This window comes from Pelodiscus sinensis, chromosome 24, assembly GCF_052426305.1.
Source record: "Pelodiscus sinensis isolate ZL-2025 chromosome 24, ASM5242630v1, whole genome shotgun sequence".
NCBI lineage: Eukaryota > Metazoa > Chordata > Testudines > Trionychidae > Pelodiscus > Pelodiscus sinensis.
In genome coordinates, this window is record NC_143075.1 from 25764931 (window position 1) to 25791402 (window position 26472).

General features: G+C 47.7%; 1 protein-coding gene across 2 annotated transcripts in view; it reads right to left on the reverse strand.

The window, feature by feature from the left end:
* The window catches only part of DDI2 (DDI proteasomal shuttling factor 2), a 57942-nt gene extending 35488 nt beyond the window's left edge, over positions 1 to 22454 (reverse strand). The window contains exons 1-4 of one of the 2 annotated variants that reach the window (XM_075906336.2): positions 22033 to 22454; positions 20595 to 20678; positions 8280 to 8400; positions 2624 to 2872 (exon numbers count right to left, since the gene is read on the reverse strand). In XM_075906336.2, coding sequence (XP_075762451.2) covers positions 2624 to 2872; positions 8280 to 8400; positions 20595 to 20678; positions 22033 to 22170 — 592 coding nt within the window. In that variant the 5' untranslated portion in view covers positions 22171 to 22454. The remainder of the gene's footprint in view (positions 1 to 2623; positions 2873 to 8279; positions 8401 to 20594; positions 20679 to 22032) is intronic. The other variant, XM_006129786.3, reaches the window with a different exon arrangement.
* Positions 22455 to 26472: the final 4018 nt, after the last annotated feature.

Genomic DNA, 26472 nt, shown 5'->3' on the forward strand with positions numbered 1-26472 from the left:
GCCTATGTAGACAACTGAGTTGTCTCAGGTTCTGTTTCTCTACATTTATTTTTCCATTGTCTGCACATAAGTTTAATGTGCAGAGACACCATGACATTTAAAACTAAGAGTTACTGTTAAAGAATATTTTCATTGCTTTATTGCAGCAAGGTCTTACCCAATGATACCATGCAAGAACATCTCAAAAACCAGCAAGCTATACACAGAACAAGAGTTAGAAATTCAGAAATTATGTTCAAGCTTGTAGTCTAAATTATTCATTCATACATAGAACAACCTTTAGCCAAACTTTTTTTTCCAGTTAGATGAGACTGACATCACAATAACCAGAATACATTTATCACCCACAAATCTCAAAGTGCTGTACAAAAAAGGATGTCACTACCCCTTCTCATTTTAACAAGAGGAAACAGAGGAAAAGGCCAGTCAGTTTACTCAATGTCACAGTAAGTCAGTGGCACAGCCAGGAATGTAATATAGTTTTCCTAAAGTTCTGGTGTGGTACTCTGTCCATTAACCATGTTGCCAACAAAACCAGACCTTCCACCAAAAAGACAGCAGCAGAACTCACTGGGTATAGATTCATTTTGCATCTGAATAAAGTCAAAATTCTATGACACTGCAGGCACTAACCAAGTTTTATTTTAAAACCAGTTAACATAGGCCAAGATTCACAAATCTGAATTCTTACAGTTAAAGATGTCTAAGTCTACACTCAATGGGAGCGAAGAAGTAGTCACTTTTGAAAAAAAATTAGACCACATATTTAGGCGCACAACTTTTAGATACTAAGGATCAAACATTTCAGCCATGGTTTTAATGGTTACACAAAATAAAATACATTCCTATCACCATTTGGAGTCAGGAATCAAAACAGTTCTATGTCCCCTGTGGCTACTGCTTTCACTTTAGGAAATGCAGCTGTTCCAAATACACCTTGAAAACTTATTTCCTGGACTCTGTAGTTGGTGCTCTGCACCCAACACACAGAGGGTCTTTGTTCCATCAAGGGCAGTAATATCTAGAAGCAGCGCTCTTGTCGTAGGATGGGGAGGAAGAACGCTACATATGGCTCCACAAGAAGCTTTCTGATACAGGACACACACTGCTAGACTCAAGAGTGGCCCAAAGACAGACACTTTAAGAAAAGATAAGGACTGTGCGTTTCTGTAATATGGCAAAAAGCATTGTATATTACTGCGCTCCCCCTCTTTGTAACTGTCAATATTGATGAAACCAATACAGAGAATTAAAAAACAAACAAACAAACAAAACAGCTCTCTCCTCTAGCCTTTTTGTACTGGAAGAAATCACCAGCTTGCAGTCTTTGATGAGGAGAAAAATTGGGGGAGGCTATTCTCTAGAATGCCATTTCCCTCCATCATCTTTCCCAAACTTCCACACTAGTAAACAAGATCCTGATAAGCAGTTTCCCGCAAATGGATCTCTCTAGTAAGTGTTTATAACCATGCATTTTAATGCTTCCACATGCTCTGTTTTCATACTAAATGAGCTTGATACTATTCCAAAAACTAACAAAATAAAGCTCTACTAAGACAAGGCATGGGTAGCAAAGAACTGAGCAGAGCACCATTGAGTCTGCCAAGAGCACCATTACCTTAGACAGCATCCAGAAAGATTTTAACAATTTGTTTCTAAAAAAAGCCAAAAATATTTTAAAGAAGTTTAAGAAACCCTTCAAAACGAATTGCAAAAAACACTTTTTAATGGTCCGCAAGGCAGATTAGACGCCTTCCAGTGAGATACAAAAACTGTCATTTAGGTTTTTTTAGGTCCATATCTGTAGTGACCAAATAGGAGTATCTTTCAGGCTTTTGCAAATGAGGTAGGATGGGATTTAAAACGAGCTATCATAGAAAGCTAAGAGTTGCAGTTGGGAGGAATCTTATTACAGAGGCCAGATACAGAACTGGTCCTAAAAACTGAATTCACTGATGTGTTCCCTCCAAGAAAGAGGACAAGGCACATCAGCAGAGTCCCATGAAGGCAGCATGTAATGTTGTTAACTAGTGCTGTACTGGTTTCATGAACAGGGAATTTATCTCCAATGCTGACAGCACAAAACTCATTGTGAACAACACTACTGACTAAAGCGACAAGGAGTCCTGTGGCACCTTATAGACTAACTGATGTATTGGAGCATAAGCTTTCGTGGGCAAAGACCCATTTCATCAGATGCCTTTAGTGGAAATTTCTAGAGGCAGGTATAAATATGCAGGCTAGAGATAACGAGGTTAATTCAGTCAGGGAGGGTGAGGCCCACTTCTAGCAGCTGATGTGGAGGTATGAACGCCAAGAGAGGAGAAACTGCTTTTGTACTTGGCTAGCCATTTATAACTGCCTCTGGAAATTTCCACTACATGCATCTGAAAGTTGGTCTTTGCCCATGAAAGCTTATGCTCCAATACATCTATTAGTCTATAAGGTGCCACAGGACTCCTTGTCACTTTTGCAGATCCAGACTAACACGGCTACCCTACTCCTCTGATACTACTAACTAAAACACCCATGAGTATTTTTTACTAAAATTCAGCACAGTTAGAAGTTACATGTAACAGCCTCACACAAAGCAAGAACCAATCGCCTCCAAATCCCAATTTACCAAGGTCTCCACTGAGCAATGCCTCAGCCAGGGGGGGATTACGCTCTTTCAGCAGGGACAGCTCATGGGGATTGGCAAGCAACATGTCCCGTAACAGTGCTGGATTGTCCAAGCCCTGAGGGGCTGAGGATGTATCCGGAGGTGATGGGTGAGGACCTTGTGCTGGTTGCTGCTGCTGCTGCTGCTGCTGCTGCTGCTGCGCTGACGTCCCAGGCACTGTAATGCTGCTGAAGTCTATCCGGGGCAGACCTTATGGAAAAACGAGTTAACAATTTGACCATTTCATTCTCAGGTGCTGTGGACAATGAAATCAAAAGCTGAGGAATGGCTGAACAAGCTACATTACATTTATGTAACAATTCATGTTTGAGCTCCACCGTGTCACCAACATACATAGATTAAACTTAAAAAACAAATAGTCTAGTAGCACCTTAAAGACTAACAAAACATGTAGATGGGATCGTGACCTTTCATGGGCACAGCCCACTTCTGCAGGTTATATAGGTTAGTGGGTTAGGAATACTATTACATATTTATTTACCTGATCTACTAAAATATCTTTCCCAGGAAAATGAGTCACTCATGTAATCTCATCCAACTCCATTTTTCAACTCTGAAGCCTCCAATCTTCTAGCAGAGATAGAGCTGGTACCTGAACAGCCATTTCCCTGCAGCGCATATTTTCTTCTATAAAGGATATGATTACAACTGGAATTCTTAGAACTAAGAATTATAAGGAGGAAGAGTAGGAGAAGCAGGACTCCAATTTAGGGGTGTAAACGACTAGTCGACACTAGCTAATTACTCATTCCCCCCACTTTGCTGCCTCTATCACAAAGGGGCAGCAAGACGGGGGAGAGAGGTGAGGGTTCTGGGTGTGGAGCTGGGTTAAAAGCCGGTCCCCTCCAGCAGCTCCGTGTGAGGGGGGGAGGGGCTCAGCGGTGGTGTTCCAACTTTGAAACATACAAGAATCCTGGCTGGGGCTCTTGTATATTTCAAAGCGAAAGCACCACAAGAAGCCTGGGGCCAGCAGGGACTCTTGTACATTTCAAGGTGGGAACTCCACGTGGAGCCCTGGGCCAATGGGGAGCCCCCCCCCCCCCCGCTAACCCCAGGTTCCATGCAACATTTCAATCTTTGAAATGCACAAGAGTTCCTGCTGGGGCTCTTGTACATTTCAAAGGCAGAACATCGTGCTAGCCCTTATCGACTAACTGAATAGCTGATGGAAGTCCCAACTATTCGATTTGTTAATTCATCAAAATTTAACACCCCAACTCCAATTCCTTACTATGGCATTTGAGGATCCTTTCGAACATATATTGCAACATGGGTTTGCTAAGATTCAGCTTCTCTGTGCATTAGTCACAGCCTTGTAATGTATAGAAGCAGCACACACTGCATATTATTGCACTGTTTACTGAACAGAGAACAGAAAGCCTTATCAAAATCCACATGCATTCACAGAAGTTGCTTTTCTGAACAAATTACATTGGTCACTTTTCTCCTACCAAACTACAAAGTAAATCATGCCTACCCAAGGACTAAATCACCATCGCAAGAAATAGATTCTTTACTTAACTAAAGAAAAAGCTCAACCCAAAACAAGAATAGTTTTGCCTTATAATGGTGGCTATTGTAAAGTTGGATGAAATGCATTATACACTATAGACCAGAGTTAGAGATATAATTTGGGTTCCTGGCTAGCCAATAATCTGACCAGTAAGTTTCTAGGTTTGTCCTCCACTCTGACCACAGAAGTTGAGAACTTAAGAGCTCTATGTTTGGAAGCAGGTCTCAGAAATTGCATGCATTCTTACACTGTGGGTAGTACCAAATCAAAGCAAGTTTCATTATGATAGGCATTACATTGTCCAAGGCGAGGACTCCATAAGCTGACAATCACCTCGGATGGTAGCATAAATGTAGCCTGAATATACAACTGGAATTACCTAGTATACCCCCCTAGTCACACGCCCTCCTGAAGACCCTGAGGACCAGCCTTACTCTGCTGGTGGAGTGAGGGTCTCAGTGAAAGGTAACAGAATATTATAGCCGAGGAAATGTAAAAGAACAGACTTAAGAGAGTACTGGTACTGTAAAGGAAAACTAAAGGAGGGAGTTTGAGGAAGAAAGTCCTGCTGCACACCAACTGCCATGAGGTCTTATAGGTCTTCTTACGTCAACTGTAGCCGAACTCCTCAAGGCCAAAACAGATTCCCGCACCCTAAGATTTCTGAGTGCGCACACACTCAACTGGATAATCCAATTGGGCATCCTTTGAATATGTATGAAATATCACTCTGTGCCCTCGTGGATAGACTCCTAAAGTGGGAAAAATAAGAACTTGTGGCCAAATTACCAAGAAATACCACAAGTCACTCACTACCCCTGCTTTCTTGGTAAAGCAGGATGTTCTGACTGGCAGGTCATTGTATTTTGGGACTTTTGGATACCACATGAGATAATGACTCATTGTCACGTTGCTGAATTGGAGGGAAGCAGCCAAATCGCTGCTGCACCCCTAGGTGGGGGTGTTGGCCCCAGAAATTGGTGTGGGGGGAGTCATGTGGGGTGTTGAATGGGAGATTGTTGTTTGTTGATCTTATGTACGCTATTTATGTGAGTGTATAATGTCTATGTGTGTAGGTAGGAATCTGTAATCTGTGTGGAAGCTGAATATTTCTGTGAATGTGGTTAAGCATTGCTATGGACAGGCTGAGTAGCAAAGCCCTGTGGAACAATGACTCTCAATAGGCTATGGACACACCCGAAGAATGGGATTTGTCACCTGAGGGCAGCCAGCAGGAAACATAGAGATTGGCCTCTGACCAGGTGACTTGCTGCATACAAGAAGAGGCCAGGAAGGAGTATAAAGAGGCCATGTGGTCGATGCCATTTGGTTCTCAGCTCAGCACTTCATCCCAGAGGCAGCATTGCAGGGATTGAAGAGCCTGGAAGACCTGTGAGCCCATCCTGATCGTAGGATGTGCAATAAGAACTTTTAAACCAGCAGCTGTAACACCTCTGCTAGAGCCTGCATCGAGAACTGGGAGATTCGGTGCATGTAACGTACTGTACTTTAATAACCTTACTCTCATGCTTTTCTTTCTTGTAATAATAAACCTTTAGATATAGATTCTAAAGGATTGGCCCAGCGTGATTTGTGGGTAAGGTCCAGAGGGTAAATTGACCAGGGATCTGTGGCTGGTTTCTTGGAACCGGACAGAACTTGTTCGGGGTAGGTGGGATTGGGTGCTAGGACCCCCCACCTGTGTATGAGGCCCAGAGCCATCTGGGGCACGGATATTGCTGGGGTGTCGGAGGGGTTTTGCTCGGGAGGCTTCAGGCAGGTTGCTGAAGCGCTCTGTGAGACTGGTTTTTGGCCTGTGTGGAGAGGTCGCCAGTCGGGGGCTGTAAGGAGCCCCGGATTTGAGCAATTCGCCCTGAGCGGACGCACTCAGCTGTGCCCAGACACGGCCCGGTCTGTCACACTCATTCTATGTCAACATACTGGTCTTTTGTGTTTTGACCTCTGGCTGGAAATTTCCATACACTATTATAGAAATGGGCAATAATTTTTGGTGGGGGGCCACTACAAGATTTTGGAAAGTGATCAAGGGCTGCGCTTTCCTGTGGAGGAGGTATGGGGTCGGAGACAGAGGTTGGGTGCAGAAGGGGCATGGGGTAAGAGACTGGGGTGCAAAAGATGGTGTGAGGTCTGAGAGGGAGTTTGGGGAAAGGAGCGGGTTGTGACCTGGGTGGGGGAGATTGGGGTGTAGGGTGCAGGAATGGATTCTGGCCTGGGGGAGGGATGTAGGAAAAGGTACAGGGTCTGAGAGGGACTTGTGACCTGGGGCAGGGGAGTGCAGAGGTTTGGGAGGGTAACCTGGGGAAGGGAGTTGGGATGCAGGAGGGGCTGAGATGCCAGATGCAAGCTGGGAGGCACTTACCTAAGTGTTTCCAGGCCAGCATCCCTACAGCACCCCCAAGGCAGGCTAGGATCCCTGCCTGCTGCAGCCCCAGATCTCTTTAAACTGCAGGCTACTCCCTCTACATGGCTCTCAGCTCTGGAGGGAGAAGAGGATTGTGTTGCCCCCATCCCCCAGGCCAATCTCTCAGATCCTACTGGCTGGTTGTTTACAGCCAATAGGAGCTGAGATTTTGGCTGGGGTCAATTCCTATAGGCTGGAAGCAACCAGCCAATATGAGCTGAGTATTGGGCTGGGGATGGGGAGATCACATGAAGACAGAGAGAGAGCAGAGAGTGACGTGGACTGTGCTTTAAACCACAGCAGCTGTGTGCAAGATGGTCAGTAGGCCCCATCTGGTGGCTTGGAAGGCCGGATCCGGGTCCGTGTCCCTGGATGCATTTTGCCCAGCCCTACACTATTATTGAACTATAAGGTTTAGGAAAGTATATAGGTTTACAGGTTACAACACAAACACAAATTGTATCTTGGTACATTTATTAATTTATTTGTTCCAGACCAATTCCACAAGCCAAATACACAGGGAAGGACTGGGACTACAATTCATTCACAAGTCTGATACTCATGCTAATGGATTAAATGAAGATACGGGATGGCTGGGACATTATCAACCTACCAAACAATGAAGGTGCCAATGATTCTTTGTCTATATAGTATCTGGTGTTAGTACTCTTCTTCTCTATTGCCTACTAATAGTTCTTATCTGCCTCTTTAGACTATTCAGTCTTTAGGTGCTTACAGACTATTTGTTTTTCCTGTTACATTTCAGCTCTGCTTTCCCCTTGAAATTTTTATACCCACTACCTCTTTTTGTCTCTCCCTTCCCTCCCCCATTTTTTTCCTTCTTCTCCTCCTCCTCTCCCCCCTTCTCCCCTATTTATTTTAGTTCTGGACATCCAACACTCTGGTCATCTGAAGTGGGCTGTGCCCACAAAAGCTCATGATACCACCTATATGTTTTGTTAGTCTTTAAAGTGCTACAATACTATTTGTTGTTTTTTAAGTATATTTATTAATGCAAGGGATGTTGCCGTGTAGTCGAGTACAAGATTAACTACAAGCCTTGGGGAGCAAAAGCTTACTGGTTAATGCTATAGACTACACACATTGCCCCCCCCCGCCAGTACATTTTTTAGCAGGCTGGCCAGCAGCTTGGCTCAGTCCTGGCTTGTGCCAGGTCCAGGACCTACCTCTGCTGCAGCTTTGCATTTAAAGTGTACTAGGAGCCAGGCGATCAGGCAGCCTGGCTCATACTGGGTCTGGGAACTCAACCCCCCTCCCTCCCAGACAGGGGCTGCTGCCACCCCGTGCTGTCTGTCTTTGTATCAGAGGCAGCAGAATGGGGCAACAGGCAGCCAGTCCGTGAGGGGAGTCTGCCCCAATGTTGTGTGTGATTACATGACTATTCAATCAATTGTTATCTAACATCCCTAATTAATGCTCCAATTTTCTGCCAAGTATATTTTAATCACCACGTTATAATTCCCTGAAAAAGCAGGAGTTTTAAATTTAACGCATAGCAGGCCCTTGATAGGACAACATTAGCAGGTACAACAGTTAACACATCTACAGCGCATTAAGAAATTAACTAGACACCATGTAAATGGACATCTGGATACAGCAACAGGGGTTGTCCCCGTGAGTTAGCCTGAAGAGTTTCTCACCTGGAAATTGTACTGGCTCCGCATTCTCTTTTTGCCGTAAGATGACCACATCTCCATCTTTCAAGCCATATGAGGCTAATGATCTGTGGTTGTCAGTTAAAGGCCTCTCTGCATAGACAATCTGTGTATGTATGTATTATGAGAGAGAGAAGAGAGTGAGTGTTATTGGAAACAAGCTTATGCAAGCAGGAAGTGGACTGACAGCAAGACCTCAAATAATTATTTTACTTAGAGAAACATTACATTTGAGTCACTATAAATTTCAAGATGAACCCAAAAGAATTACTAGTAACTGTGCAGTTCTTATCAGACTGCTGCAACTCTAGGGCCTTGTGAACCAAGCAGATAGATCGCAAGCTGTAAGTACTCACTTCTCTACAGAAAATTAATCTTATGGGAAACCAACATGGTTTCACAGTACACAGCATTTCTGAAAAGGATTGGTTAAGGAATAAAAAGAATGGATGATTTTTCAGCAATTTTGGTTGGAGTGATGAATGGGAGTACGGGTGGGATAATACCACTTTCTGAACATTCTAGCCATTCCGCTAGCTAAAGTCTTTACTCAGTAGTGTTAACTCCTTAAATCTAACCTTCATTGCCTTGCTAGTAAGAGTTAAAATCATAGACAGTAAGTCCTGGAGAGTCCCCAGGAATCCTCAGGGGAACAGGAAATAAGTTGGCAGGAGGCCAGGGGAGCCAATGAAAATAGAGTAGTAGCTTCTGAACTGAAAGCAGTAGCGCTTCCTGTTCCTGCGTGCCAAGAGTACCCATCTTTCCAAGAGCTCTACAGCAATAGTTCCCTATCGTTTTTTATCCCGGGGACTGGCACACCCATTCATAAACTTTTAGCGGACCAGCAACATTTTATTTGCATATTCAAATGAGAAAATAATGAATACAGGCAGTCCCCGACTTACGCGGATCCGACTTATGTCGGATCCGCACTTACGAAAGGGGCTTTTCTCAGCCCGGAGCTCACAGGCGGCAGGTCTCCACCCGTGTCCTCCGGGGCGAGAAAAGCTTCTTCCGGTCTCCCTGGTCTGCTGGGGGGTCCAGCAAAGCCGCTGGACCCCCCCCAGCAGACCAGGGACACCCGAGCAAAGCCACCACCTGGGCGGCTTTGCTCCCGGGCAAACGAGCAAAGCCGCCCAGGCGGCGGCTTTGCTCTGGTGTTCCTGGTCTGCTGGGGGGGTCCAGCGGCTTTGCTGGAGCCCCCCAGCAGACCAGGGGGACAGGAGCAAAGCCTTGGAGCACGCCCGCAGCGGGGCAGCCCAGGCGCGCTTGGGCTGTCCCGCTGCGGGCGTGCTCCAAGGCTTTGCTCTCCGTCTCCCTGGTCTGCAGGGAGACAGGGAGCAAAGCCTTGGAGCACGCCCGCAGCGGGACAGCCCGGGCGTACTTGGGCTGTCCCGCTGCGGGCGTGCTCCGCGGCTTTGCTCCCCGTCTCCCTGGTCTGACCAGCAGACCAGGGAGATGGGGAGCAAAGCCTCGGAGCAAGCCTGCAGTGGGACAGCCGCGGTGCGCCTGGACTGTCCTGCTGCCTGCGTGCTCTGTGGCTTTGCTCCGCGTCTCCCAGGTCAGCAGACCAGGGAGACGGAGCAAAGCCGTGGAGGACTTGGGCAGTCCCGCCACCCCCGTCTCCCTGGTCTGCTGGGGGGGGGAGGGCGCAGCTAGTGCCCCCCTCCCCCCCAGCAGACCAGGCTTTTCTTGCCTATCCCTCGGCTAGAGCAGCTGGGGGCTGCCGGGTTGGTCCCGCAGCGCCGCTCCGGACCAACCCGGCAGCACCCCAGCTGCTCTGCCCCAGGTGTCCTGATTCAGCCGCTGCTGGTCAGTTTCAGCAGCGGCTGAATCAGGACGCCTGGGGCACAGCAGCTGGGGTGCTGCTGGGTTGCTCCAGTAGCGCCGAGGAGCCACGCTACTGGAGCAACCCAGCAGCACCCCAGCTGCTCTGCCCCAGGTGTCCCCAAGTCAGCCGCTGCTGAAACTGACCAGCGGCTGACTACAGGAAGCCCGAGGCAGAGTTGCTCTGCCCCAGGCTTCCTGGAATCAGCCGCTGATCAGTTTCAGCAGCAGCTGACTTGGGGACGCCTGGGTTTCTTAAGTTGAATCTGTATGTAAGTCAAAACTGGCATCCAGATTCAGCCACAGTTGAAACTGATCAGTTTCAGCAGCGGCTGACGCCAGTTCCGACTTACATACAGATTCAACTTAAGAACAAACCTACAGTCCCTATCTTGTACATAACCCGGGGACTGCCTGTATTCAAAAACGCAAATAAAATGTTACCAGGCTGCCAAAAGTTTGTGAGTGTGTTTGCTAGTCCCCGGTATAAAAAGTCCTGGCCCCCAGAGCCAGCCCTAACCACTAGAGCCCCTCAGCCCTACATAGGGTTGCCAGGTGTCCAGTTCTGAACCAGACAGACCAGTATTTGAGCTTTCTGTTCAGGAAACAAATTGAAAAAATAGAAATGAGAAAATAGAACTGTTGGGTATTTTCTAACTAAGATGTAATGTAGATTGTGATGTTATGTCAAGTGTGTCCGCTATTTTTCTTGAAACCATCTGGTAACCCTACCCCTACACTACCCCCTAGCACCAGCCACTGATCCCAGAGTCCCCTGCACTCAACCCTCCCAGTGCCAGCCTTTCGCCCTCCGAGTCCTCTTGTGCCAGCCCCCCTGCCCCAAATGCCTCAGCTGCATCCTCCTGTTTCCAGAGCCCCAATGCACCCAATCCCCTCCAGGTCCCTGCTTGTGCCAGCCCCCCGTACCCAATATTAGCCTTGTCCCCAGTGCCAGCCCTGCCCCCATAGCTCCATCACTACTAGCTCCACTCCCAGAGCCCTCCCCAGTGTCAGCTCCCCATCCTGGATATCACAGTGCCCCTCAGTGTCAGCCCTCGCCACCTCGAGAACTCCACCCCCCCCCCCCCAGCACTAGGCCCTACCAGCAGAGCGCTCTATGCCTGCCCTGCCACTGCCTCCCAGCTGAGCACAGAACACTTCCCTGCGCAGCAGGAGGGCTGCAGCGTGCTGGGCCCCTGCTGAGTGCAGCTGCAGCGCCTGGCCGGAGCCCAACACCGCGTGAAGCCCAGATACTGCAGCACTCAGCCGGGCTCCCAGGCTCAGCAGGGGTTTGGCTCCGGCCGAGCACTGCAGTTGCCCATTACATGACTCCCACAGCTGGAACCGGGGCCATGGGGGGCAGCCTCACTGCGGTCCCAGCCCCAGCAGACCTGGTTATCTACTCACCCTGCTGCTGTACGGGGAACCCCAGCGGGGGAGGCGGGGAAGGAATTAGCATCTGGGGGCGTGGCCTGGCAGTGTGCCACAGCCTGGCAAGCAGGGATTCATGGACCAACAGTTGGGAACTGCTGCTCTAAGGAGCCAGGCGGGAGAATCCAGTGGCACCCATTCCTAGGAAAGGACTAAGTATTGAAACTACAGATATGTGAGTAGAACAGGGAATGTTGTGTCTGACCCAAGCAAGTTATTTTCTTTGTCTTGCGGTTGTTGGACTTCTCTGTGCTGAAAAGAACATGATTTGATTCTTGTGTCCTAGAAGGCAAAAGGTTCCATGTGCATATCTCTAACTGCACACCCTAACTAAGAGAAACTTAAGTTCCATTTTCAGCTGATCTCAGCAGTTGGGTTTCAAGCTCTCTCCAGAGGCAGGGTTAGACGAGTTTGAGGGTATGTACCTCCTACGAAGGAATTCCCAAATATGCCTTCCTGAGTTATCAAAGAGGTTTTACCTTTAGGTGGTGGCAGTGATACCAGAGGCCACGGAAATTAGACTAAAGTATTAGTGTCCACTGGAAACCAGACTACTGCATGCCACAAGCAGAGAATAAGAAGCACCAGTACCTGAGGCCCCTTCAATGGCAGGGAAATGATTACACAAGATGTTCTCAGATAATCCTGGCAAGTAACCCTCTCTTTCACACTGCAGAGCAAAGCAAAAGCCCCTAAAGTCACTGACAATCTGACCTGGGGGAAAATGTCAGTGGGGCCCAAATAAGGCTACTGGTTAGACCCTAAGCTATTTCTGATTGCTGAGATATTGCATCATAGAAGATTAGGGCTAGCAGAGACCTCAGGAGGTCATTTATCCAGCCCCCTCTCAAAGCAGGACAACCCCAACTAAGTATTCCAACTAGGGCTTTGTCAAGCCACACCGTAAAAACCTCTGATAAACAGGCAACAGCATGAGGGGCAGGCGGCATCATGGGAGCCGATACGTGCAAGGAGCCAGCTCTAAAGTCAGCTCCCCACGCATACCGGATCCTGGTTGTGCCCCACCCCCGCACTGCTGCCTCTGTGGAAGCCAGCAGCATGGTGGAAAGGGACAGGATGCTCCGTGGGAGCCGGCACACCTGGGGAGCCAGTTTAAAAGCCACTTTCCCCCTTCCTCCATCCCATGAAGAGGTAGCAAACGGGAGAGGTGCATGTAGTCATTGCAATTAACAGGTAAGCCCAGGCTTATTGGTTAATTGTGTAACTGACTACATGCCAACATTCCTATTTTGTATGTATTTCTTTTATTAGTTTCTGCAAACTTCAGGGGGGAGGGCTAGCTCAGTGGTTTGAGCATTGGCCTGAAAAACCCCAGGTTGCAAGTTCAATCCTTGCAGGGGCCATTTAGGAATCTGGGGCAAATCTGTCAGGGATGGTACTTGGTCCTGCCATGAGGGCAGTGGACTGGACTTGATGACCTCTCAAGGTCCCTTCCAGTTCTAGGAGATAGGTAGATCTCTATAAAATTTCAGATTCTCTATAGATTTTTTCCATTAATAAGTTTCACATATAAGAGCCTAATCTAACCTACTCTTAAATATCACCAGAGATGGAGATTTCACAACCTCCATGGGCAATTAATTCCAGTGTTTGACCACCCTGACAGTTAGGAACTTTTTCCTATGTCCAACCTAAACCTCCCTTGCTGCAGTTTAAGCCCATTGCTTCTTGTTTTATCCTCAGAGGCCAAGATGAACAAGTTTTCTCCCTCCTCCTTATGACACCCTTTTAGATACCTGAAAACTGCTCTCATGTCCCCCCTCAATCTTCTCTTTTCTAAACTAAACAAATTCAATTCTTTCAGCCTTCCTGAATATATTATATGCTGTTTTCTGTGTTTAAATTTCAATTTTGATCCTAATGCAGCCTGACACAAATCATGAAGTTAATTATCTGGCAAATAAACAGCATAACAATCTGCATTTCCTATATTAAAAATGTACAATTCATAAGAATCTAAAAATACAAAGCTTTATAATTGTTTAAATCAAAATATATAGTTAGTGTTGTGCTATACTCCCACACAGCAAAAAGATGTAAAAATCTTGTGTAAAGGCTCTATTTAGTTATAACATGTGTTTTAACGGTTCTATCAAGCAATGAGAAAGCAACTCCCTTTGGAAAAGAAAGGAAGTACAAATAGAAGAGTTGATTAAAATAATTTCAATTAAGATTTTCCAATATATTATTTAAATTGCTAATTTAAATCACTTTCATTTAATCAATCCACCCTGGGTGGCTGAGAATGTGATTTCTCCCCACTCTCTAAATACATTATTGACAGGGCTCGACAAACAATGTAATCTACTCACTCATGGCAAGTAGATTACACCCCGGAAGATCCGGCGCAGAGCGCAGAACTGTGCAGCTGGCGAGGGGGGGCTCACTGCTGCTCGGCAAGCCCTGATTATTGACAACACCAATCAATATGACCCTACGCTAGCCTTATAGGACCACTTGTCCTTTGCAAGCTATTGTGATCGATGGCATCTGTAAATTTTGTTTGGTTTAAATCAGCAGAGAAGAAACATGAAACCAAATTATTACTGGGATTATGAAGCTTTGTTTGTGAGGAGATGATTTTCAAAGCAGCACCTCACATAACTAAGTGCACCACACCCAATTTGGAATTAATCATGCCACTTACAGGAAAAAACAAACAAGAAGCTATTATTCAACTTATTCATCAATGAAATGATGTACAGAAAGGGGCAAGCAGTGAGGTAGTAAAGTTTGCAGATGATACTAAACTGCTTAAGATAGTCAAGACAGAAGCAGACTGTGAAGAACTTCAAAAAGATCTCTGCATGTTGGAAAAAATAACCCCGACTGTACATATAACATAAGAACGGCCGTACTGGGTCAGACCAAAGGTCCATCTAGCCCAGTATCCTGTCTGCTGACAGAGGCCAGTACCAGGTGCCCCAGAGAGGGTGGACCGAAGACAATGATCAAGCAATTTGTCTCCTGCCATCCTTCTCCATCCTCTGACAAACAGAGGCCAGGGACACCAATTCTATCCCCTGGCTAATAGCCTTTTATGGACCTAACCTCCATGAATTTATCTAGCTTCTCTTTAAACTCTGTTATAGTCCTAGCCTTCTCAGCCTCCTCTGGCAAGGAGTTCCACAGGTTGACTACACGCTGTGTGAAGACCTTTCTTTTATTAGTTTTAAACCTGCTACCCATTAACTACATTTGGTGTCCTCTAGTTCTTCTATTATGAGAACTAATAAATAACTTTTCTTTATTTGCCCTCTCCACAGCACTCATGATTTTATAGACCTCTATCATATCCCCCCTCAGTCTCCTCTTTTCTAAACTGAAAAGTCCCTTTTAAGGTTAGGTCCATAAAAGGCTATTAGCCAGGGGGTAGGAATAATGTCCCTAGCCTCTGTTTGTCAGAAGCTGGAGATGGATGGCATGAGACAAATTGCTTGATCACTGTCTTCGGTCCACCGCCCCTGGGGCACCTGGCGCTGGCCACTGTCGGCAGACAGGCTACTGGGCTAGATGGACCTTTGGTCTGACCCAGTACGGCCATTCTTATGTTCTTATATTTAAGCTAGGAATAAACCTGAGCTGCAGCTGTAAATCTTAAATGACGGTTTCTCCATATGAATATTATGGGAAAAACAACAATCAGTTTGAGAGAGATTTAGCCTTTCTTCTTGCTTGGATTGGATTGTTGGACTTTCCACCTTAACTCAAAATATGAATTAAACCTACAGCAGTTACTCCATATCCCTTATGAGAGCTCTTAACCACCCTCCTCTGCAGTCAAAATAAGCTAATTTGGCTTAGTTGTGTGGTATGAAACATTAAAAAGCAAATGTTGGTAAGACAGCCCAGTTCTAAATCATTAGCTTCTCTGAAGCTGTGCAGTGCCCAAGATTCCCTCCTCTCCCAACCCCCAACACTGTGAAGCACTCGAATTCTGCAAAAAATGCCTAACCAGGAAGCTGCTGCTTGAATGACACTAAACGGGAATGCCCTGCCTGTAAAACCAAGAAGAGACGCAGTGCAGATACCAAAGTCTACCAAACAAAAAAGTTTAATTAAAAAGGTCTATAGAAGAGCAACAAGAATGATTAAAGGTCTAAAGAACATGACCTCTGAGGGCAGACTGAAAGAATTGGGCTTGTTTAGTTTGGAAAGGAGAAGACTGAGAGGGGACACGATAGCGGTTTTTAGATATCTAAAACGGTGTCACAAGAAGGAAGAAAAATTGTTCTCCTTGGCCTCTGAGGATAGGACAAGAAGCAATGGGCTTAACATGCAGCAAGGGAGGTTTAGTTTGGACATCAGAGCTATGTCTAGACTGCAGGCTTCTTTTGGAAGAAGCTTTTCTGGAAGAGATCTTCCAAAAAAACTTCTTCCAAAAGAGTGTCCACACTGCCAAAGCGCTCCGAAAAAGTGCTGATGGGACACAATCTCGCATGAAAGGCCACCAGGAACCACTTCAGGAAGTGTTTTAGGTCACCAGTTGCTTCCGAGGCATTTCAAAGCACGCAGAGCCTGGGAGACTCCAGCTGATCCTGGGTTCCGGGGAAATGCTGCACAGAGCCTGGGGTCAGATGGGCAGTCCTTAGCTGACCCAGGCTCTGTGTGGCATTTCAAAGCATCAGTGCAGCATGGAGCCCGGGGTCAGCAAGGGATTCAGAAATGCACAAGAGCCCCCAGGGTAGCTCGGAGTCAGTGGGACTTGCATGTGGAGTTCCACATTCCTCCTTTGAAATGTACAAGAGCCCCAGTGAGGGCCCCAGTGAGGGCCTCTTGTACATTTCAAAGGAGGAATGCAGAAATGCCTATCCACTAGTCAACTAGTTGATGGAAATTCCTTGTTAATTACTCAATATTTAACATCCTTAATCCAAGCCCTTCACAGCACTGGGATGGGGAAGTATCTTCACCTCTCAGCTAAGCTATAGAGTGGCAGGGAAGAAGGAAAGAAGCTTGTTTGCAACCCAACCCTGCAGGCTCCACAGCTGCCCCTTGAGCAGGTGTTTAGCACCCTCTTCTCCCACCCTGTTCCTTGCCGTGGCTCCTACCCACAGGGAATTCAGGGCTACTTCATTCCCCAAGTACTCGCCCCTGCTGATCTACCTCTAGCCCCTGCAGCCAGGTTACCAGGGTCCTCGTATATAATGCATCCATAGGGCTTAACTTTTTCCTGCCTGTGCTGTAGCTGGGAGACAGGAGGTGGCTGAGCTATGTTGGTGGCCAACAACAGCCTGGACATATTAGCTTCCTTTCGACACTGTGGGACCAGGAAAGGACAAGCTGCTCTCAGCCATAGGGGACAAGATGGGCCGGGGGACGACAGAGGGAGAGAAGAGATGAGAACGAGAAAGACACAGGCCAGGTCCTCCTCTTTCCTCCCTGAAGCTAGAAACAGCTCCCATGCCTTCCCTTTCACACAGTGCTGAGAGGCTGCTGCTAGCAACATTCTGAACCCTGCAGAAACCCAGGGAGGGGAGCATGTGACCCTGTGTGTTCCCCACACGTTGCTTCAGGAAGATGTGGTACCAGGTACCAAGAGAGGCGGATCCATGCAGAGAGCACAACCAGGCATGGAGGGTCAGGTCAATTAGTCACTCCCTCCTCCTGTGACAGGTTTAAGTGCATGCCACTTCTCTCCCTAAGAACCATAAAGCCTTAAAGAAAGAATCCAACAATGCAGCATCTCTTTTTAACATTGCTCAAACTTGAGATTAATGTTAATTTGGGTGCATCATACTGACTAATTGTCATTGACCTTGCTTGAATACAAGTAATTTTACCAGGTGTCCCATATTCAGCATAGGGAAATACAGTGACCTTATGTGGGACTCAAGAGTACCACAACTGCCCAGTCTATTCAGCTATGCACACTCTAGGGATGTGGAGCTGCCTAGGTTTCATAGCAGGTGAAGACCACACACAACTGATAGGCACTGTCCAGTACAGTCAAGGTCTTGGTCTAAGACTGGTACATAATAATAATGCCTAGCTCTTGTATAGCACTTTATCAGTAGATTTCAAAGTACCTTACAAAGGGAGATCAGCGAAACTTCCTACTAGAGATCCCCAGGCAGCACATAAAAATCAGTAAAAATCTAGAAAAAGAAATCTTACATTAATTTTCAATAGGATACCAACGAGATTTTGGCCCCAAGTAATTGCAGACAAGAAAACATATTAGCACTCTTTATAAATACTGACCATACTGTTGGCAATGTAATAAACTAGAGGCTGCTTTAGCTCTCTCAGCAGCACTATAGTGCAAGAATCAGTTCTAAGCTCCTGGAGCCACCCACATAAAGAAACTCCTGACACTCAGAACTGTTGATGGGTTCCAGAGCTCCTTAGCTGAGGTGTTATGTGAGCAGGTCAGTAAATGGAGGTGGGGCAGGTGCTGAAGAAGGAAAGCAGATTTAATATTCATGACCCCAGAAGACTCCAAAACAAATTCGAGCAGCATATTTTGTTCAGATTCCCTTCCCTTTCCAAATCCTTTAGGATGGGTGGCATAACCTATTAGCCAGGATTCCCCAAAAAAACTTGTAAGCAATTTAGAGGTGAATGGGAGGCAAAATCCCATTATACCCGATCATCTCTCTTTGCCTTTTACTTCTTCCACAGACCCTACAATCTGTCTGCCTGACTTGCCTCCATGTTCCTTGTGTCACCTTTCCTCACAAGCGGCTTTGTTCTTAGACAAAGAGGTGGCACATCTTTGACTTCAACCACCTCCATTAACCCTTTCTTCACAGTGCAACCTTTAGTCAAGACTTCTTGCCCTCACTTCTTCCTAAATATTAGTGAAAACAAATTAATTCCAGAGTTCAATACAGAGCACGAGTTTCTCATTCCAACACTTGAGCTCCTTTACTACCTTGGTTTAGTCCCTACTATGTAAGGTCTGCTATGAATTTTACTGTCCTTAAGGCAGGAGCTTTTAAAGCAACATGCCTCTGATCATTGTAAAAAGAAGATTATGATACCAGAGTTAAAAATCTTTGTCAGTTTAAGCAAGCATAATCCTTCCTTGAGTAAACAAGCTGATCTTCCAATAAGTAAAATACAAAGTGGATTTACACAGTTTCTTCCTATGAAAGACTGCAAAATGCTCTACAGAAAGAGGCGCTGACTAGAAGTCATGATACAGATGACACATATATGGGGCAGAAAGGGAAAGTGACCAGCAAAGGAGAACATGGATGGAAGCAGGAATTAGTGAGGGATTAGTAGTGACAGAGGGCAGAACAAGGAGCAGAACATTGTCTCAAGTTACAATGGGGGAAGGTCTAGGTTGGATATTAGGAAAAACTATTTCCCTAGGAGGGTGGGGAAGCACTGGAATGGGTTACCTATGGAGGAGGTGGAATCTCTATCCCTAGAGGTTTTTAAGTCTCACCTTGACAAAGCCCTGGCTGGATTGATTTAGTTGGGGTTGGTCCTGCTTTGGGCAGGGGGCTGGACTTGATGACCTCCTGAGGTCTCTTCCAGCCCTATATTCTAACCTGCAGTCAATTGCAGGTTATCTGAGGTTGATAACTGTAGAAGCTATAACATTTAAAAATTATTTGCTGAGGCAGCAGCCTTAGAGGGAAAAAGTCCCAAAGATGGAACGAGCGCACGACCACCCATGATCTTAAAATAGATTTAATGCTGTCAGTTACCATGATGCAAGTAGCTGGAGAGAGATCTGAAAAACAAGAGGTGTTTACACTTCAGGCAGGACTTCAGAAATTCAAGCCTTTGGCTGCAGGCATTTGTACATTCTCACATGCAGAGAAGTTATGCTGGTCATTGGCAAGAGAAAGAATACAGGATATTCATGGTTTTGAAATCACAGCTTTCAGTGTTAAGTCATGTGGTCCTCTTCCTTACAAACAAGCCTGGGACTCTGATTTTCCTGTACCAGGACAAGTCATTTAAGATCTTGTATCTGGTATTGATATTCCTTCATTCGCTATATAAACATGGGTTGACAGCAGTATAAAAAGAATAGGAATTTTGGAGATCCAATGGTCCCTCACTCCCAGTCCCCACTAGGTATGCAACAGTGTAGTTGATTAACCAATAAGCAAAAGCTTATAGGTTAATGCTATAGACTATACACTTTCCACCCCTCCTCCCGCCAGAAAGCTTTTTAGCAGGCTGGCCAGCAGTCCAGTTCAGTCCTTGCTTGCAATGGGTCCAGGACCTACCCCTGCTATGGTTCTGCATTTAAAGTATGTTAGGAACCGGGTGAGCAGGCAGCCCAGCTCAGTTCCAGCTCACTCTGGAGTGCAGCTCAGACCCCACCCTAGACAGGGGTTGCTGCCATCCTGCACTGCTGCCTCTGTATCAGAGGCTGCTGGCCCCAGCCCCAGCCACTACAGAATAGTCGACTAACCGATAAGAATTCACGAGGTTACTCAACTATTCAGTTAACAGATATTTAACATCCCTAGCCCCCACTGAGAAAAATTAAGAGTTTTCTGTAAGGAACTTCACAGGCCTTTGATCTTCTAATCTCATTTTGAACTGCAGTGATTAGAACAGTAATTTGATACCATGGTGGCTTGCGTTGGCTTTTACTAAACATTAAGCAATATTTAGCATTTATACTTTTTAACAGGATTCTGTGCAACATGTCAGGGGAAGTAGAGCTTTTTAAATAACTGATATCAACTCACCCAAACTCAGAAGTGATCAAAAGTCATCATTAAACCAATATCATGCACATGGACTGTACATACTATTTTCATGTTTGTTTTTAGATGTCCTTTATTAACACACACTTTTTTTATAGTGCCCAGATGCCCAAATCAGGATTCTGTTGCACTACACAGGCTGCATTCTTCAGGACCTGAAGAGCTTTTATGATTTGATCTCCTGAGATTTTTGCATGTCTTAAAGTGCTGAACCAAAATTAAAAGACAATCTGGGGAAACAAATTGGGTTTAGAGATGTGGCCTGATAGTGGCAACCACATCATTCAATTCTTACCCCCTTTCCACACCACAAAACCATTCATCTTAATCTTCTTACCGTCTGAAGTATGCCTCTCAACCCAACCACAGCAGAATGGATGGGGAGGTGGCTCATCCAGAACTCTGTCAGAATTCTTGGGCACTGTGGGGGAGAAGATTATATTGCTGCTGCCCACAGAACCTGTTGCACGGGGAAACTGACAACCACTAAAGCTGGCAATCTAAAATCCTTCACCAGCACTAATATTCACTTAAAATGTAAATTACAGTAGGTTTAACAGCCCAAAGCTGAGAGTATATTTTTGGAAAAAGACCAAAAAAAAGCAAAGTCAGTGATCACAGAAGGCTTCATGAGCTTTGACAGGTATATCAAGCCTCTGGTTTGGGATTATGAGAAAGGAGAGAAACGGCACAGCACTACACTACATAAAAGCACTGCCATCAGATCAGAGGACAGAAATGACAAATGGTCATCAGAGACCAAATGCCAAATGGGGTGTAACATGATCCTGGATGGGCTGTAATTGTCTGACAAACAGTATTTGTTTTTTTTCCCCCTTACATTTTGGGAATACTTGTATTGTTTGTCAGGTCAGTAAAGCCCTACTGAATCTGAACTAGATTGGGATATTCTCTACTAGTCAGTTTTCACTTCAGCTGTCTCTCCACTGCCAAAAGGAAGTAAGTGAAAAACCTAATTCTCACACACCCCAAACTATATTTCCGGCTGAAGCAGGGTCCAGGGACCAAGTCAACCTGGATGTACTAAGGGTTAGAGGAAGTCTAAGGAAATTCTCATCTCTTTCCTCAATAGAATGAGGGAGAGGGTGTTAATTTCTTAGATGGGTGGAAGGTGCAGCCAACCTCTTAGTAACAACTGGGGGATGTTTCCCTAGGCAGCAGCTGAGCTGGGAGACCAGGCTCCTTACCCCAAGGCTCTCACAATTTTCATCATTTTTAAAGGGCAAAGAAATCCTTGCTCTTTCTTCTCGCTAGGGACTTAGATGATTCTCAGAAACAAGATGGGGACAGGTTTGAAATGGGACAGTAGGAAGCAGCCAGAGACACCGGAAAGAATGGCATCTCTGAGAGACTTTTAGCAATAAAGTGGATTTGGTGGCTCCAAAGACTTTTCCCCGAGGGAAGAAAAGGGTCTTAATGTGCTTTCAGCAGAGCCAAGACTTTTCCACGAGAGAAAGATTTTTTCTTCTTCTGAAGATGACAGCAGCAGTTTCACCTGGCGCCCAACAGCCGGGAACCTCCCCACGCAGAGCAGAACAGGAGGGTTTCTACTCGGCGGGCGTGTCCAGACTTTGCGAGTCCGGGATGGTGAGCCGCTCTGGCTTACCCGGGAGACGGGCCGTGAAGGCAGGTGGCGGGACGGCTGCCAGCGGGGTCACTCCGAGGCCACAAGGCCCGGCGGTGCCCGTGCCCGAAGGGGAGGTCGGGGGGCCCCTGTGCAGGGATCCGCGCGGGGGGGGGCGAGGTCTCCTCACCTGGCTCTCGGCCGCGGGGATGCCGGACTCCAGCTCGCAGAGCGCCCGGAAGTTCTGCAGCTCGAAGTCGGCGTCCACCTGCAGGGAGAAGGTGAGCTCGGAGCGGTCCCGGCGCAGGCAGAACACGGTGACCAGCATGGCTGCGCCGCTCCCCGCTGCCGCCAAGCGCCCGCGCGCCCGGGCCCGCTGTCGTAAAAGCCCCGCCCGGCCGGAGCTGTCGTAAAAGGCCCTCCTGGCCGAGCCCGCTGTCGTAAAAACCTCGCCCGGCCGGCGTTGTCGCGCGCCTCCGGAAGTCGGGTGGGCGGGGTCAGTATCCTGGCGCGCGGCGACCCAGACCCCCGGAACTCCAGTGCGCGTGCGGCGTAGTTGCCCCGCCCCTTGTCTCCAGCCCGGCGAATCTCCTCGGGTTGGCTCAGACTGGAATGTAACCCCGGCCCCGCCCTGGGCCGCGCCACTGGGGGGAGGGGCTCACCACGCGCCCGCGGGCTCGCTGGGCCAATGCAAGCTGTCCCAACGGACACTCCCGTGAATTACGTCATCCCCCCCCCCCGGCCGCGGCGGGGAGAACGTTGGGAGCGGGAGTAACGGCCGCTCGTCCACGCGTGCGCAGGAGGCGGCTCGACGGCCCCTCCCCCCGGCTCCTCGCGTGGGGCGCGCGGCCCAGTGCCTGGCGGGCGCTGCGAGGGAGCGGTGGCTGTGGCGGTGCCGCGACTGGGGGTCGGGGGGCGCCGGCGTCCTGCTCGCGAGACTGCGAGCGCGCGACGCGTCCCGTGGAGGCCGGTGCGGCGTGGGGGATGGGCGGGGCCGCGGGCTCGAGGAGGCGGGGCGGTCTCGGTCACTGGCCTTGGCACACGTTGTGTGGGGGCGTTAGGGGCTGGTCCGCCCTCCTCGCGGGGGGGTGGCTCCCAAAAGGCACCTTCATGGGAAGCAATGGAAGCGCACGTGGCCATAGGCCTGAGTGGGGGTCTCAATCTAGCGCTGGACTGAGGTCCCATGGGGGGGCGGGTCTGGAGGCCCCTTAGAAACCTTGGGAACAGAATGAGCAAAAACTGACGAGCCGGGACGCAGCAATTGCAGCCGCCCCGGCTCGCCCCGACCATGGAGGGAGGCCCCCTCCAGGCGGAAGAAGGGGGCATTCTGGGGGTCAAGGTGGATTTGTTGGCACCAGGATGTGACGCATAAGTCTTTCTGGTAGATGGTCTTCTACTGTGAAGAAGAACTGACTCCATGTGGTCAGAGCAGTGGGATTCATCTTCCCGGAATCAGAGAGGGGCCAGGCATGGAGATGGAGGGTGTGTGGTTGGGGATGCAGTAGTGTGCCGTGGTGTTGGGACAGGAGATCTTGTCTGGAAGGAAGCGGATACAGTGGTTTGACCAATATGTATTGGAGGGATGGGAACCAGGTCTGCTTGAACCATAACAGTGCTATCAGGATGGCCAGAGATCTGTCTAGTCGTATTTTGAGCAGGACTCTGGAGATGAGTGGCACCAGAGGGAAGGCATAGTGTAGTGTCTTGTCTTATGGGATCAGAAAGGTGCTCCCCCTGGAATTGTGACTGAGACCTGCTTGGGAGCAGTATTGTGGGCACTTGGTATTGTTGCTGGTTGCAAAGAGGTCGATAATTGGATAACCCCACCTGCAGAAGGTAGAAGCTGCCACTAATGGATGTAACTCCAACTCGTGGTCTGTGGGAGAATTGTGGTGGAGGGTGTCCGTCGTCATGTTGTTGATGCCAGGCAAGTAGGATGCTCTCAGGATAACACGTTGGATACACCAGTTCCAAAACTGAGTGGCCTCTGTGCAGAGGGATCAGGAGCATGCACCCCCCCCTGCCTGTTTATATAAGGTTTATATAAGGACAATTCATATTGTCCGTGCATTTGCAGACTGTGCGATTGGTAATGAGTTGGGTAAAGTGCTTGCACACGTTCCTGACAGCCCTGAGTTCTAATAAATTGATGTGTAGAAGGGCTTCATGCTGTGACCATTTTCCCTGCACAATATGGTGACTCAGGTGTGCACCCCAGCCTATGTATGAGTGAGGCATCCGTGGTGATTTTCACAGAGAGTTTGGGTTGAAGAGAGGGAATCCCATGAGTAGATTGCAGAGGGTTGTCCACCACCAGAGGGACTGGAGCACATGACCAGGAACAGTAACTGACTTGTGGAGCAGGTGATGAGATAGCTTGTAAGCTGAGGTCAGCCAATGTTGCAGGGAGCAAAAATGGAGATGTGCAAACTGGACAACATGTCGTGGCAGCCATGTGGCCCAATATTTGGAGACAGGTATGAATGGTAGTGTCTGGGTTGGTAGATACCGTATTGATGAGATCGTGGAGGGTATCAAACCGCTGTTGAGGTAAGTAGACTTGAGCCCATATGGAATCAAGGCAAGCCCCTATGAACTCTATTTCTTGGAGTGGATCGGGCATTGATTTCTGCTAGTTTATCAGAAGCCCCAGGTCTTTTTCCAGGAGATGTGGAAAAAGACATCCTGTAGGTCAAGGACTGCAAACCAGTCCCCTCTGTCCAGTGCGACCATCTTGAAGCACTGTTTTCTCAGTAACTTGTTCAGTTTGTGCAGCTCTAGGATGGGCCTCCAACCTCCTGTGCTATTCTGGGTCAGGAAGTAGGTTGAATAAAACCCTCTTCTCTGTTAAGGAATAGGGACCCTCTCTATTGCTCTGATGTGTAGAAGTCGATTGATCTCTTGCCTGAGAAGGGTCTCTTGAGAGGGGTCCCTAAAGAGAGATGGGTGAGGTGGAAGCGATGTGACTGTTTACACAGGCTACTCTATCCCAATCTCGAGAATCCACTGGTCTGATGTTACTGTGTCCCAACAATGTAGAAAGGGATGGAGCCTGTGGTCGAATATAAGTTTCTGGCTTGTTGGCACTGGATGATAGTGGAGGTCGGGCAGACCCCCGACCAAGACTTCAAGTTTGCTGCTTAGGGGCTTGAGAAGCTGAGGAACATGATTGACGTGGGCACTTTCTCTGGGATTTCTGTCTGAGACAGTTATGGTCATAAGGTTTATGCTGGGGGCAGCTATAGAAGCTGTCTCTTTTCTTGATGTAAGGGAAGTAGCGTCTGCAATGATATGGAGGGGTGCCCATCCCTAATGTGCAGAGGCTTGTTCGGGCGTGCAGTGTAGACGCTCTGCAAGTTTTTGCATAAGAACGGCTGTTCTTGTGCAAAAAGTCTGCAGTATAGACAGATATAGCCAAGGTGTTCAGCTTCTGATAGAGTTCATATGGCCAATTTAGAAGCAGCATTAGGTCTGTGTGTGTGTGTTTAAAAAAAAAAAAGTTTTGTTCCTGTCTAGGGCCTGTTCTACTCTGGGGCTATGTCTACACTGGCAGTTTCTTGCATAAGAACTCTTTTGTGGAAGAGTTCTTGTGCAATAAATCTTCCACAAGAGCATGTCCACACTGCCATGTGCTTTTGCACAAGAGATGTGCTTTTGTGCAAGAGCATCCATGGCAGTATGGACGCTCTCATGCACAAGAAAGCTCTGATGGCCATTTTAACCGTAGGGGCTTCTTGCGCAAGAAATTCATGTTGCCTTTCTATACTACTCTCTTGCGCAAGAGGGCTTATTCCTCATGGGGAGAGGAATACAGGCAGTCCCTGGGTTACGTACAAGATAGGGACTGTAGGTTTGTTCTTAAGGTGAATTTGTATGTAAGTCGGAACTGGTACATATTGTAGGGGAAACTCTAGCCAAACATTTTTCCAGAGCTCAGTTTTATTCTCCCACACCTCACTTCCCTCAGTCCTTTATTCTCAAGCTGAGGTGTCTGCTGAGAAAAGCCGCTCCGTGTCTCCATGGTGTGCTGGGGGGGGGGGGAGGGCACTAGCTTTGCATCTCCCTGATCTGCTGGGGGGAAGCAGCTAGTGCGGGGTTGCCTCACCCCGTTTGTAAGTAGGGATCCAATGTAAGTCAGATCCATGTAACCCGGGGACTGCCTGTAACTCTTCCGGAAGAAGCCCTGTTTTACAACGCTATCCTGTAAATTTACTTGTGCAAGAACGCTCATGCACATGGGCGGCAGGTTTGTATAATTTTTCGTGGTGCCCCATTAGCCACGCCTCTGGAGGTACACACTCAGGGCAAGATGGACACATGACCAGAAATAAAAGGTGTCATGTCACCCCTCTTGAAGGGCTTTTCCCACCATCCTCCTACCAACAGGGATTAGTTTGGCCCCCACCAAACCCCCCTTATGCAACTATCCTGCAGTTGCATTAACCCAACGCGTGCGACATTAACTTGGGGGCAGAGAGGCTGGGGGAAGTGTTCCCTCTAAGGCTCTGTCTACACTTGCGGCTTCTTGCGCAAGAACAGCCGTTCTTGTGCAAGAACCCACAGAGCATCCACACTGCCCGCCTGCTCTTGCGCAAGGAAGTTTACAGTATGGCGTGGTAAGAGGGCATCT